This window comes from Orbicella franksi, chromosome 8 (assembly GCF_964199315.1).
Source record: "Orbicella franksi chromosome 8, jaOrbFran1.1, whole genome shotgun sequence".
Classification (NCBI taxonomy): domain Eukaryota; kingdom Metazoa; phylum Cnidaria; class Anthozoa; order Scleractinia; family Merulinidae; genus Orbicella; species Orbicella franksi.
Window position 1 is genome coordinate 4,923,695 of NC_138152.1, and position 14,618 is coordinate 4,938,312.

At 39.3% G+C, this 14,618-nt stretch overlaps 1 protein-coding gene across 6 annotated transcripts; it reads left to right on the top strand.

The window, feature by feature from the left end:
• The first annotated feature begins 889 nt into the window (after window positions 1–889).
• On the top strand, window positions 890–13,694 carry LOC145494496 (uncharacterized). Of its 6 annotated transcripts, none has more exons than XM_081473968.1 (6): window positions 890–1,553; window positions 2,746–2,990; window positions 7,547–7,684; window positions 9,052–9,108; window positions 9,888–9,961; window positions 10,894–13,694. In XM_081473968.1, the coding sequence occupies exons 3-6, from the start codon at window positions 7,603–7,605 to the stop codon at window positions 11,941–11,943; spliced, it is 1,263 nt and encodes a 420-aa protein (XP_081330094.1). In that variant the 5' UTR covers window positions 890–1,553; window positions 2,746–2,990; window positions 7,547–7,602; the 3' UTR covers window positions 11,944–13,694. The 6 variants fall into 6 exon arrangements, with proteins under 6 accessions (XP_081330094.1, XP_081330097.1, XP_081330096.1 ...); XM_081473971.1 differs by having other exon boundaries at window positions 2,871–2,990; XM_081473970.1 differs by lacking the exons at window positions 890–1,553; window positions 2,746–2,990 and adding an exon at window positions 6,397–6,835.
• The last annotated feature ends 924 nt before the right edge of the window (window positions 13,695–14,618 follow it).

The window sequence follows — 14,618 nt, forward strand, 5'->3', positions numbered from 1 at the left end:
TATCAGGTGACATGAGATGATTTGTCCACTGAGTGTGGTAAAAAATAAGGTTATTTCCAAATAAAGCTGTAAAAAGCACTGAAAACAAGAGTTAACTGTCAAAACTTAGGTTCATGTCACAGAAGAAAACAGAAACTTACATGATATGCTTATTTGACAGTCAATTCTTGTTTTGTAAAAGAGCAGGAAGTGTTGGCGTCAATACTATAAAACACTACTTCAAAAGGCCGTGGTTGGTTTCCATAGCAACCATTTTGAGTAAAACTCTAGAAATTTAATTTCTCCTCTTGAGTGTAATAGCACACAATTGATCTTTCTTCACCATATTTTAACAAACTTTTTGGTCCATATTGAGGGTACCATACCTCCTTAAGCCCAGTGGCTTATGGGGTCTTGCAAAAACGTAATAAAATTCCATCATTTCCCGCGCCTGGCAATGTTTGTGTTAAAGTGTGGAGTGAGGATAAGTGAAATGAAACTGGAATGGAGCAAACACTTAACACGTGTTTTGTGCCCTTCCGCGGTTTTCTTAATTAATTAGGTCAGTGCTCCGGCATGCCTGATATCTGGGCACTAGATCAAAGAATCGGAGCGTGCAATATTGCATGAAAACAGCACACTGCCCGAGCCGTAAGAGATTAATTAACGCGCCAGTTAGAGCAAAATTGTTCCCAACCACAAGAAAAAGCGAAATCATAATTAAGGAGAGCGTCGTTCTCAGTTTTCGACACATGGTGACCTCAATTTGCGTTATAATTAGGCAGGTTGAGGGATTTTCCTATTTCAGGTGACAAACAAATTTCAGCACAATGATGACAGGGCAAATATTTCTTGCCCCTTTATCTTCACTTTACCTGATCGCTTACCTTCTGTCATCGGTTAGTATCGTTTTGGCTCAAGGCAAACATCACGCAGAAGTAGATAACAACTCGTAAAATGCCCAAAGGGGAGGTTTGTGGGACGCTTTAGTAAACATTTCCCGCAGCGAAAATAAACAATCTGGAGTACTTAGAACTGATAATCAACAAAGCTTTATCCCAATTTCCAACAAAATACAAGATTTAAGATTTACTACACACTTAAATCCCCTCATTTGTGTTCATCACTGTCACTATCGCAGGGATCTCGGCGAAGCACGCTACCAGTTACGCCCCAGCATTTTTCGCGCCGTATTCCAGAACAAGAGATCAAATCGCCGCACTATGTTGGGTTTTTACATTCCGCACTGTTTCAAACTGCGATCGAGGCAAGCCTCGCGCGCGAAACAACAAACTCTGCCATGTTTTATATTCAAACAATCAATTCGCCTGTACCGCATGCGACGCGTGGACGACAAAATACGTCAGTAAGGCGATTGGATTACGCTGAGAAAGAATGAAACTCAAAGAGAGCTGAAGTCATGAGCGGTTTCAAGTCATCTCTGCTGTGCAATAGCGTAAATATTTCAAGGTTTTAGCCTTATAGGAAAGTTATCCGATAAGCAGTTTTCACGGGACAGAAGCCTTTTATGGTTATGAGAGATTCAAAGACAGGAAGCAATTAATTGTACCGAAGTAAGTACACTGTAGCGTCTCTATTTCTTGAACTCAATTGTTTTAACATTGCACAATATGACCGGAGTGGAAATGGAATAACTGACTCGCTCATTAAGTTACGCGTAGTTCACTTCTGAAATGCTGAAAACCTTTTAATTATCGGCAGCCAAAGCGAAGTTAATTTTTGATCAGTTCTAACAGCTGTTACTCCGTTTTATCCTGACACTACAGACACTGAAAGTTGAAACGGGGTAAAATGTTTTCAACACGATGGTTTTAATGTTTATTCTTCAAAAAGATCAATATAAGTGAAAAATGCCGGAGGCGTTCTTATGGCCTGACCTTGAGTAACACTGAGAAGCTCTGAGTTCATGGACAAAACTCGATTATGGCTTTAAAGACTATTTATCATTTTCAGTTCTCAAACGTTGGAAGATAGGCTGAATTTTCCAATTGTTAAGCAAGTGTAAGTGAAGTTCATCATCTTGGTCAAATGCACATAATGGTTTTATTTGTTTCGATATTCCGACAATCAAAACCTTTTTAATTGCTGTGGGGTTGAGTTCTGCCGCGGCAATGTGAATGTAACGTGAACAAATACTCTAGAGGTCGCTAGAGCACTAGAATATCTCAACAAGATCCGACTCGTGAATTTGTTAAATGAAATTGAAACGTTGCTTAAAATCTTAAGACCTCGTAGTTCTTTACCGAGTGTGTTGTTGAATATACATCAAGCATTGGACATGAGAAGGCTATCAGGCCTGGCCATCTCATCACACAGTAATCCTCTTCATTATTTCACACTGGTGGCTTTAATTTAAAATAAATAGCAAGAAGGTGTTTTGATCCGTGCATCACTGCCACAAAAACAACAAGGCCATTCAAAAGGTTTTTAATGTGTTTTACATACCCTTCTTCAACTCTTAACAGAAGAATGTTTCACAACGTAGGGAAATAAAATAAAAGCTCGCTACCTGAAAGACATCACTACTTTCACTGTAACGTTTTTAATATGCACTTTTTCCGAACAAGAATAAACTAGTTTCCTTCCGTAGTGCCAGCAAAAATGCTTCAGATAACTCTTAAAGTGGGTATTGATTTCTACGCGTCTCGCCCAGATTTTTCTCCTGGCTCGTGTGGAATTTCTTGCATAGCTTGAGAAGTGTCAATATTTCTCTTTTTAAAACACGTTTCTTATCTTGCACTCCAGGACAAACCGTTCACAATCCGGATACCAAGCTCCGTAACAAGACTAACCTGTCCATCTTGGCTGTCAGCATCGAGCAATTAACGAAACAATCTTTCAGAATTCCACCATATATTTCCTTTTTTCAGTCAGCCTGCTGAGTAAGTCGCCACGCGAAGAAAAGCAGGGCCGGTGAACAAAGTGCAACACTGAAGCTAGGAGACAAACGAAGGCTACATTGTCCGGCGAACGCGAGAAAACAAAACCAGGTAGTTACTGTTGAAGTCAAGTTTCGTATTGATTACCTTGCGGTTGAGTCCCTATTATAAAGAAAATTGCGAGACTGAGAAGGTTGAACGCCGATCAGTCCAAAGGTACGCCAGTCGAAAGAGCTCAGTTGCACACGATGAATGACGCGATAGTTTTTGTTGAGACTAAAACAATATTTTGATAGAACCCCAAAATAGTCTTACTGTAAAGGCTAGACAGTTTTTTCCTTTCAAAAGCACCATATTGTGTAGATAGAACTCAACAATTGATTGGAATAATCAACCGATGTGGCTAATGTGTTTAATCAAGAGACTCCCAGTCCAGTTTACGAAATCGTCTTTAATATATCCCACGTATATTGTAAACAGTTTATCGTTCGTCAAGTGTCCTTGTCGATTCTTGCTATCTAAGCTAAGCAGGGCTAAGGACTTTACTTTAATTAATAGCTGAATATCTAGGAAGATATAAGCTTATTTGCGCTAATCCCGGTGCTAAAAACCCATCAATTGCGCTTAGGCCCATTGTGTTGAGCTCTGGAGATGACATCAAACTTGTCTCTTCAACTGTGGATGTTAACGACCAGACTCTTTTTTTTTCAGTTTTATTTTTAAAACGGAAATACCAGATTTTGATCTCAATTTTGATTTCTGACGTCAACCGGTGTTGCCTTTTCCTTCCGCTCAGATCATGACGGTGTTTTTCAGATTCCAAGTTGTTCTTCACCGAACTGAAGAGCGTGTGTTGGGCCACGAACCTTCAAATGCTACGCCGCTGACGGCACTCTACTCGAAATACTTGTAGAAGTGTTGTGACTATGAGTCAACTTAATAGACATCGAAAGTTTTGTCCGTGACGGAAACATCGTACAGTTTTCTAGTTGTTAAGGGTTTTTTATGCTCTTCAATCAGTTTGTTATTTTCCTAATGTTTTAATGTTACGTAGCAGGTTGAAGCAGGATAACAGGAGTTCAAAGTAATCAGTAGTTCTAAATATTGGCGTAGTGCGTTTGATACGAGAAATTACTGGTCCTTTTCATACCGGAGACGAATTAATTAGGTTTTTTTTTTTTTTTTTTTTTTTTTTTCAATTCATAAAGTCTTCAGATCAGTGGGTCGTCCGTTGTCCGTCACAGCGTATGCAGTAAGTATAAGTAATCGCATGAATGCGAATGCAATTAAGGATTGAAAGGACATTTAAATATCATGAGTGGTGTAAATCCTTAATTACTCGAGCCTTCATTCGATTACTCATTTATTAGCTATTTATTATATGACTGGGAAAATCACGAAAGCGCGCTCGTTAACTTGCGCTGCAGTACAAATTAAAAATTAACGATAAATTGGCCTGCTCTCAGCCAATCACAATGAAGTAATTTTCTCAGTTATATAATAAAACTCATAAACTCTGCTGAACCAGACAGGATTTTGTAAGTCTCTGGTCAGGAAAGAAAGGGGTATTCGCCAATTTTGCTCTGAAATTTTCCCACGTCTATAGTAAAGAAATGCAACTTCGCAGCAGTAGAACAGCAACAACTTATAATTTTATTGCACTAGAAACGTTACTGGAATATTCTAATAACTTACAAATTCTTAGAGGGAATATGAAAACAATTAAGGGTAATCTAGGGCTTGGACCGGTTCCAAGCAAAAATGTATTACCTATTCCATTACATAATCAGGTTAAAAATAGTAAAAAATGAACAGTTTTAGTATAGTTCATAAAACACTTACCACGAAATGTATACAGTTGACAGATTAGAATGTCAAGCAATTTAGAAAGGATTTTCATGCCGCAGTTAAAATATCTAAAAAAAAAATGAGAGAAAGATAAAAGGAAAAGTTAGCGACCTTTCGCGAGCTTTAGTTAATTCAGAGTTTGTGGCAATGGTTTGTTTTTAATGAAATGAAATTCCAGCTGTGATAAAATAGTGATATCACTGCCCATTTTTCCCGAGGGGAAGGTGTAAATTCCAAAATGGGAGAATGTCCAAATATCTTTATTGATCCCTCGATCGAATGACCTTTCTTCAGCAAAAAAGTGATAAGTTCCGTAGTTAGTTTTGAAGTCTGTCTAGTTGGCTCAATCATCCTCAAAAATTAAGGTCATAAATAGCGGTTGTGTTTTTCAATTTCCTGCACTCTCTTCCATATGTGCCCTCGGGAGCGATGTAATTTAAGTGTGATGAAACTGAAAACAACTTAATTTTATGCTAGCTAGATAGAGTGAATTAGTACGGTCTAAATTCACAAATTTTCTTAAGATGTACGCATTATGTCAGCAATAGCCGTTTTCCCGGTTAATTTTTCTCATTTGCATGACAATGTAATCCAACGTGGATGCGAGGCAATTTCGAGCTAAAACTACAGAATAGCCCGAAATTGCCTCACATACATGCTAGATTTTATTGTGATGCAAATGAGCAAAGGTAACCGTGAAAAGGGCTATTAATGGATAATGGAGAAAGCCTATCTAGAAGTCAGCCTTTTGGGAACAAAGGTCAGCTTTGAAGAGCTTACTTTTCTCGTTCGTACAAATACGACCAAGTTCTAAACGTGCTTTCTGTACAGCGGTCTGTTTCATGAAGACCTTTAAATTTTAAGTGATCTTTCAACTTTGTATAAGAATCGGAAGCTCAGATTTAATTTGTATTTCCTTGTGATTAGAGGGAATTAACTTTCCTAATCCTCTTACAAAGCTATTTCAGTACGGTGTCTGTGGTTTCGTCGACCTCCTAGGAATAAACATTGTGGTTTGAAGTTATCCGGGCAGAGGCGTGAATTGTAAATTAAGATTGTTTGCGGCTGATTAGTCTGAATTTTCCGTCTTCGTGTCTGATTTAAAAGTTACTCTTTGTTATGTTGTATCCACCGCCCGCTTGTCAAAGACAGAACACAGAAACTGGGATCAACCGAGAAGAAGATTGCGAGATAATGGAGAGGTTACGTTTGGCGATTACATGCCATATGGCAAACGACAAAATTTAAACTTCTGCTATCTGTCTTTAGCCATATGCACATAACCGTTGTGAACATTTATTTTTGCTGTGATCAGGGAATTTTTTTCTACTTCTGTCTGTGTTAAATTGACATTTTTTGCCGTTTGCTATAGTTTAATTCGTAAACTCTCTCATTATTGACAACTGGGGTTTGTCAATTCAGCTGGGTGGCCTTTCATCGTCTTAAACCTCAATAAAACCAAAACGGCTTCAGAAGTGGTACATTTTTGTACCACTAGAACCAAGAATTCGACAAAAATCATTCCTTTAAGCTTTTTTAAATAACTGATACCCAAAGATTACGTGAAAGTATTGTGGCTATTATAAGTATTCAATTTTGCCTCTTTGCCAGATACAATTATGACATCAGGTTTTGAGGCCCAAATGTTCAAGTGTTGTGTGCCTAAATACCTTTATTTCTGGTTTATTTATTTCTTGTTTTTCGTGACCACAGAGAATTCTTTCTTTATGAAATGGATTACGTCTATCTTTCCCTGTCGACCTTTTAAACTTAGCCGTGCAAAATCCAAGAGGCGGGGGTAGAAAACCTTTAATTATGTCGCAATAGGGTTGTTATCATCAGCATCAGTGATATTTTGCTCTGATTGCTCCTAAGCTATACATGAATACACGTATTGCATGCAGAGGTCACGGCACCATGCTACAAGAATTGGCTTCAATTGTTCTCATTTAATCAAGAGATTCATTACTAAAAGACTGCGACGCGAAAATATGATGAATCCAACATGATTAGCTTCCAGGACATAATTAAGTGGGTCACCGTAGTTCGCTCTTCGAAGACACTCATTCGCTAAACAGTTTGAATACGAAGGTATGAAGAGACGGTAGGTTAGTAAGGTCTTCCTTTGTGTTTATATGTGCACTCTAGCTATACTCATTAGCCTTGTAAGAAATGCTAAGCGCGTCACGGGTTTTAAGTTTGACTGTTAAATCAGTTGTTGTGTTTTTGTGCTTTTAATTTTGTTCATTTCACTCATGGAGTGGATTAACACGATCAAGGGCAATGCAGAGGTTTTGTTTCTGTAAAGTGCGAGCGTATTAAGGTGTAAAATGCTTTATGTTGCCAATTCACACACAGTGTTTATATCAACTAAGCAACAGCTCAAGTCCAAAGCGGAACTCTTACCGTTTGTTAAATCCAAAGAATGATCAATTAATATTATATTGTTTTGTCAAATGTTATTTTAACGATAAAACTTAAGTGGAGGCGGTAATTGAAAACCGTCGGGTAAAACCACAACTTTTTGCGGTCTCCAACACAAATTACAAGTATTTTGATAAAGGTTTGTTTAAGTTGTGAAAAAATTCCCTGAGGGCAATCTTGAAGTAATCCCGTACTGGTGTAAATTCAGCGAAGGCCATTGAAATCTAGATTAGCCGAGGAATTATAGCAAACCAGGTGGTGGTATGTCTCTTTCATTAAAATACGTAATGTAAACGATTGCAGTGAATGAATATGAGCTAAAGCTATGTGTCTTGTCAAATCATAATTTTAGCGCTCGGTGATCTATCGACTAATTAACTGCTGTGGTATTTCAGTTCTTTTCAGACGCTGTAATTAAGTGAGTGCAAGTTGGAACAGCCAGGCTAAGATCATGAGAAGACGGAGGCCACATCAGATTACGGTGAAGCCGCCGAAGGCCTACATACTCGGCAAGGAAGGTGTCGGAAAGTCAGGTTAGTTAAACTACGGTAAAACACCCCAAGTTAAAATGTTTTAAAGTACTTCGATGATGTCCCATTGTTAAGAAGTTACAAGTATCATAATAATCATCTTAGATTTAAGTGCCTCTAAACGCTATGTTTTTCAAAGGAGCTAACAGGGCAATCGTAATTTCATTCATCGTCGGTATTGCATAGAAGCCTTCTTTTCAAACCTCAAGAAACTTAGCTCTCTGGTTGCTTCGAAATCATTCAAGTGTGACAATGTTTGAAGGCAAAACAGATATTATTGACACCGTGTCTTATTAGTCGGTGGTTGCTATTTACTTTGAAATGGAAACTGTGCTTTCAAGTTAGGTTGGTGAATTTCTTAAGTCTCTTTTAAGCGATAAATCATAACAACCCTACCGATAAACAGTCTCCATTTAAAGCAAATTAAATGAATGAATGAATGAATGAATGAATGAATTGCTGTTTGAAGAGTTGTTAAACTCGCATGTATACTTCGCGGTTTTGCTGGCGATCACTTCGAGTCTGCTTGTGCTAAGATATAAGACATGACGAACTGATTGGCGTTCAGTCAATAACGAAACAAAGCAGGGCCGTATTCGTTTAGCTCAGTTGTTGCCAACATGGAATCCGTTCTGTTAACCAACAAATAAGTCCAGTTATTATACAACTTAAATACAACTTAATTCGCGTTGAACAAGTTTTTACGTTGCGTATCAAGTCTGTGATTTTGGTTGGAACTGAACTCGATTGTCTTTCTGCCCGGATTTTAAATGATTACATTTTTCATTTCGTGTCATAAAACAAACACAACATTTTAAAGCTTCAATCATCTTTAAACAAGCTTACATTTTCTTGGTACAATTCACAAAAGGTTTATTCTCATTACACACTGATTACGTAATCCCAAGATCTATTAATAATCAGTTGATGCGCCCTTCATAATATTTGATTGTTATTTCCTTGGTCTCTAGAAATTAAGCGATCAAAACTTTTCGCAGTGCTGTTCATCACACTGACGAGCAGCTTTCTGCGCTTGAATAAGCAACCGAACAATATTATACATTAAAATGTGATTTACATTCGTTCAGTTACTGTGGGAAATACGATTATTTCAGGAAAAATTTGCTATGAACTGCAAATTAAAAATCACTGAGAACCAGGTTGCGTTTTAATTCTGACAGCACTTCCCTTGATTTTTCGCAAGTGCGACAAAATAAATTGGTGAACAACGTTTTGTAATCTTTCCAGATCTTTCTCGTGTTGTTATAAACAAAGACCCTCTGCCAAGCGGTAACTTTAATCAGAATGCACGCTTCCCCAAGAGTTTCAGTTTAATTAATCATTTACAGTTGAACTCTCTCTTTCACCAGCTCTCATTGTCCGCTTTATGACCAGGCGGTTTATTGGGGAGTACGCTCGAGCTCTTGGTAGGTGATTTCTGTTGTTCAACTCTACAAGCCATTTAATTCTCAAGCTTTTCGCGTGAACACAAACTCGCCCCAGCCTCTTTCATAACTCGCTCTTTAGCGCGCGCGCTCTTTCGTCGCTGCTAATCCCTGACACCAGTCAATGCTCGATATCTAAGTTTTCTAACCATGAATTTCGTAGATCCCTTAATATGAGGTAGTAATAATAACAATTACAACACCACTATCACTACCACCAAACCACAACAGCTCCAACAACCGTTACCCTAAGGCCCCGTCTACACTACACTTGAAGAATTTGACAACGGAGGTTTCACTCTGTAAAAGCACCAAATGTTTTCCTTCCACACTATGCGGGACAAAACTGAAAACGCAACAATCACCGTTCATTTTGGATTTGTGCTTGAGGAAACCTCGGGTAGGGAAATCATCTGATTATCATCGTGCTGTCATCGCCATATATCGACAAGCTCCGTTTTCAAAATGGTTTGATAAGCGTTTTCGAAAAAGCTCCGTTTTCGTGATGGATTTAGCGTGGACGGTAGGCCTAACCCTAGAAAAAAAGCCACGTTTTCAAATTTTTCCAGCGCATTGTGGACGGGGCCTAAGAAATCTAGTTTTTTGGCTCCTTGAACATTCACGCATTAAAGATTTTCTTGCCAGCTCATTGCCCTAATCAGCAGCAATTCAACGCAGCGAACAGAACGCTTGTCTTTTAAATGTCATTTGACAAGACAGTCTTGAATTTCATGCTCTCTTTCACTTGACTTCCTTTTCAGAGGGAACTTACAGATCTCACGTTGAAATGGAAAATGAGGAAGTGGAACTGGAGATCGCAGATACTGCAGGAGAGGTGTGGTGCTGTTTGTCGGGCTATTTTGTGTTATATAATATGTCAAATTATTCTCGTAGTTTGACTGGTTCTTACTTACGATCTATTGGAGAACAGATGCATAGATGACGCCATTCACAAATTTTTGTTTCTTTGTCAAAAAACGAAAAGATTCCATGTTGCCGACTTGTGTTCCACAGTTTTGATCTCACCACATTTTGACGTCGTCTGTGATCTATTACTGAACAGACGCACGACAATATGGAATCTATTTGTCTGTTTTGGGTGGTCTCCTTAATATTCAGTAATAACGAGCCTGAGTTTTCTTTGGACTCCGCGTTGTTTTCTAAGTTATATTTAACCCTAACTCGTTAACTTATTGCTTTAGTAGACAGTATCTGAAGAGTAACAGTCATAAAACTATAAATCCAGGTAGTTTTAAGCCAAAACAATGGTAGTTTTCCCTCAAACGTTTATCACACATACGATTAAGTTCTATTGGTGAACAAACAACGACGAAAGAACCAATCAGATTGGCACATTTCCAGTAGCGCACACTAAGTGTCTAGTGATGTGGTTTAGCCAAGTTTGTCAGTCGGTGAACATTTGTCATCAGATTATCTTAACTTGATCCTACTCATAAGGCATCGTTTCAAAGATCCAATAGACCAATCAGAATGGAAGGCAGAGAGGGCATTCAACCAATGACAAGGGTATAAAAATACGTCACTAGTGATAAGCGCGGGAAAACACACGACGTGTGGTATATGCGGGACAATATGTCAGCAGCTGGTTTATTTTCGCGGGAAAACGCTTCAGTAGCTATAGTCTTTATCGCGAAACGTATTGATGTAGTTCACATATTTGTTGCCTGTAATTGGCGAAAAGAAATCGTTCGTCCTAAAATGAGTATGTCACTTGGAATTTTGAATGCTGTTTATTTGAATTTTCAGAACACAGCCGAGAAGTTGAGCCTAATATGTCGTCAAGGTGATATTTTCTTCATCTTGTATTCTATCACGGATCGTGCAAGCTTTGAGGAAGCAAAACGCATTGGACGTTTTATAAAGGACAGTCCAAACGGGGATTCAGTTGCCATGGTGATTGTTGCAAACAAGTGTGACCTGGAACATTTTCGGCGAGTGAAGTTTGAAGAAGGAAATGATCTGTCCACTGAACTTAACTGTGCTTTTCACGAAGTTACAACGTCGGAAGATAATAAACAAGTAAGAGAAGTTGTGCAAAGTTCCGTGTCTAGCTATCTTCGCCATCGTGAAAAGATGAAGGAGTCTGGAAACTTGAAAGTACCTTCATTTGTTAAAAGGACTCCTTCGTTTGAGAAAAGTGACAAGAAAAAACGATCAAGTCGAAATTCTCAGGAGAGCTTGAAGACTCCATCGAGACCATTTGAAATTCATCCGCGGATGAGGCGAAAAGAGGAAGGAGATGGATCTGATGACAAAACTAATAACAACAACAATAACAGTCGTGTGTCTTATGTTTACCGTAAACAAAATGAAAACAGTAATGACACGTCTTCGTCGTCCAAACGCATGAATGGTGACGTAGGTAAGAACCGTACACACGGCCCGTTTAACGTGGAAAAAGTCAAAACTGCGTCTCAGTCCAGGGACAGACAGAAGCTTCCATCGCCAACTGGAAAGGCGGCTGAGTCTTGTAATGACGAGAAACCGAAAATGCCATTTACGGTTCACAAGGTGAAGGGATCGTCTGCCAGCGAATGGATGCGACCTCTACCTGTAGACAAGGTAGGAGCGCCCACATCGCGGTACCCGACTGAACAATCGGTTTCCGAAGAGAAGCCGAAGCATTCATCCAAAGGACCGTTTTCATTGGACAGACTTCGGAGTCAGTCGACTGAAAAGCTTCGGGCATCTTCGTCAAATGATCGGTCGACGAAATCCAGTTCGTCGTTCACTCGGATGAAAGATGGACTCATTGGCAGGACCAAAGCCCTGCGAAGAAAACCAATTTATCTATAAGATTTTGTTGCTTTGATAAAGATTTCACATTGAAAAATTAAAGTTTTAGAGTCGGTATTTTACTAAATATGTCAGAAAGATGCATTTTTTAAGTCGCTGTCGTGGTGAGTCGCCCGTGTCTCTTGCACTGTCAATCTCGCGGCAAGTTGCACTATTCTGCCCTCCTGCTATAGCATAGAGTTAAGTGGTTTAAAAACAGCGGACGACTGAATTTACACTTCCGTGTGGCTGTCATTTTAAATTTTCCGGGCCGAACCTAACAATGCCTGATGCACTCGTGTGGGAGAGATTCCTGAAGTGCATGTTATTGAGCTTTGTTTCAGAGCATTTATTTTGTTTAGTTCCCTCAAAGAGGGTCGTAGTTAGTAACGAAAGTTCTCAGTGCATATGTGTTATAGCATAATGTATGTGCCTTACTGATTTAGGCCCGGTTCAAAAGTCGACTTTTGCATGTGCCGAACCTTATGTCGACTCAAATACATATAAATGGGTATTACTCGCACATGCTAAGTTCGACGTTTGAATCGGGCCTAAGTTTCATATTATGTTAGCAGTACGGAAAAGAGGGAGGGAGGGGAAATAAGAACTGGTCCTTCTGAATTAAATTAATATATTAGACGGAAAATTCTCTTTACAGATTCATTTATTCATTAGCTCAACATTATATTCAGAGAATTTGCACCTTAAAATAGAGAAGAAAGTAAGAAAATAACGGCTCGGTGTTCTTGGCAACTGAAAAACAATGTTTAACAACAAGTAGAGATGTTTACTAATCTGCTACAATAATATGGTATGTAATGGCGATAATAAAATACGTTGAAAGAAAACCGGGCTGTTTCTTTGTTTTTATTTTTTGGCCTACATTGGTAGCGTGGACGTTATTGGGGAGGAGGGCGTAGAGAGAAGGGTTAAGGTTGACCAATATAATTGACATCTTGTCAGACTACTTGTAGCCGCACTTCCACTAACGGCCACCTCTACCATGGCCACTGTTTTTGAGTTTCGGCGGACGGTCCATACATTTACTTTTATTTTAGCCTCTCCACAACAGCAACATCCACCTAAGCGCGTCCCAAAAGCCAAAATAACCTCTCGAAAACGGCCAGTTAATCAACGACTGACGATCGGTGTATACATAAATTTATCTCATTTTTTATTGTAAAAGATCACGAAACTTGACCCGTAACGCGCCTCGTTAGTCTCTGTTTCCGGCGTTCAGCTGGTTAAGGCGCAGCGCGTAAAAATGGCGGAGCTACATAAAGGAGATAGGCTTTGCGCGGCGCTTCAGTCCCCTACAGTGTTTTTCCATGCGCAATTTTTCTCGCTTCGTATCAAGTAACTAACTGAACGCCTGGAAGAGGCTTTATTGATATATTGAGATGATGTTACGTACGTATTAAATTTACATGCTACAATGGGCAATATAAATGTTGCCCCTTTGAAAAAAAACAGGTGTCATATTAAATCCCTATCTCCCCATAACGGCCACCTCTCCTCAACGGCCACTTAGTTTCCTCCTTCCCCAAAGAGGTCGCTGTGGAGTCAGTTCGACTGTAAATTTTGCCTGTGTAACCATAGTTATGAGTGGCTTTGACATTAGAACTTTTTTGGAAAGATATACGGCCACGGCGTCTGTGTCCCTTATACTCCCTTGCCAGGCGTGGTCAATCAATAAACCGATAATCGATATTAATCGATTGCCCATAGTAGTCGATAAAAATCGATGAAGAAAAAAGTTGTGAGTTATCGATTGCCGAGAGTAATCGATAACGATTGATTCATCGATTGGTATCGATTATTATCGATTATTATCGGAAATTACATTCCTCTTTTTACTAGTTACACTAATAAAATGTTTGATAAAATTTGTCTATAATATTTTATTGAGTCGATTTATCATAGCCTACGTAGCTTTAAAGTGCACCTAACCCCCAAATTGTTTTTCGCTAAAATGAATCCACTTACTGTTAAAACTAATTCGGCGAAAAAAATTTTGAGCTTGGTTGAATCCTCAATTTGCTATGGCCCGCCGAAAACGCGAAAATCGCCTTAAATCGGCGCCATTTTGTTTCACGGCCGAGTTCTGGGGGGAATGGGTCCAGCGGCAGTTGTGACGTCTACCCAGGAACGAAACGTGTTTCGCCGCTAGTCATTTCACTGTAGTGGCTGTGTTGCTCGTGAAGAATTTGTAGCTAAAATGCCTACGAGGTGTGTTGCAAGCGGTTGCAGCAACATCCCAGACTTAGAAAATGTAATAGCGCTTCACTGTATTCCATATTTTGGTGACGATCGGCCACAAGCGAAAAAAAGACGAAAAAAGTGGGTGGACTTTGTAAAGCAAACGAGAGCGAAGTGGGAGCCTTCGAAGAACTCGGCCATCTGTTCAGTGCACTTCAAGCCAGAAGATTTCCACTTCAGGTATGAAGTTTATATCAGAGTCATCTGAATAAAAACTCATCTCTTCGACTCTGAGGAGGAAAACATCTTGATCTTCTGGCGAAAATTTGGGCGTTTTAGAGCTAAAATAGACAAAAGCGAGTATTCTACACTACGACGTCCAAAGAAAGCAAAGAGAAATGACTGAGGGCTTTTCTATTCGGTTCCTGGGTAGACGTCACAACCTTGCTCGACCCAGACTCCCTAAAACGCGGTCGTGAAACATCTCGAGCACGACT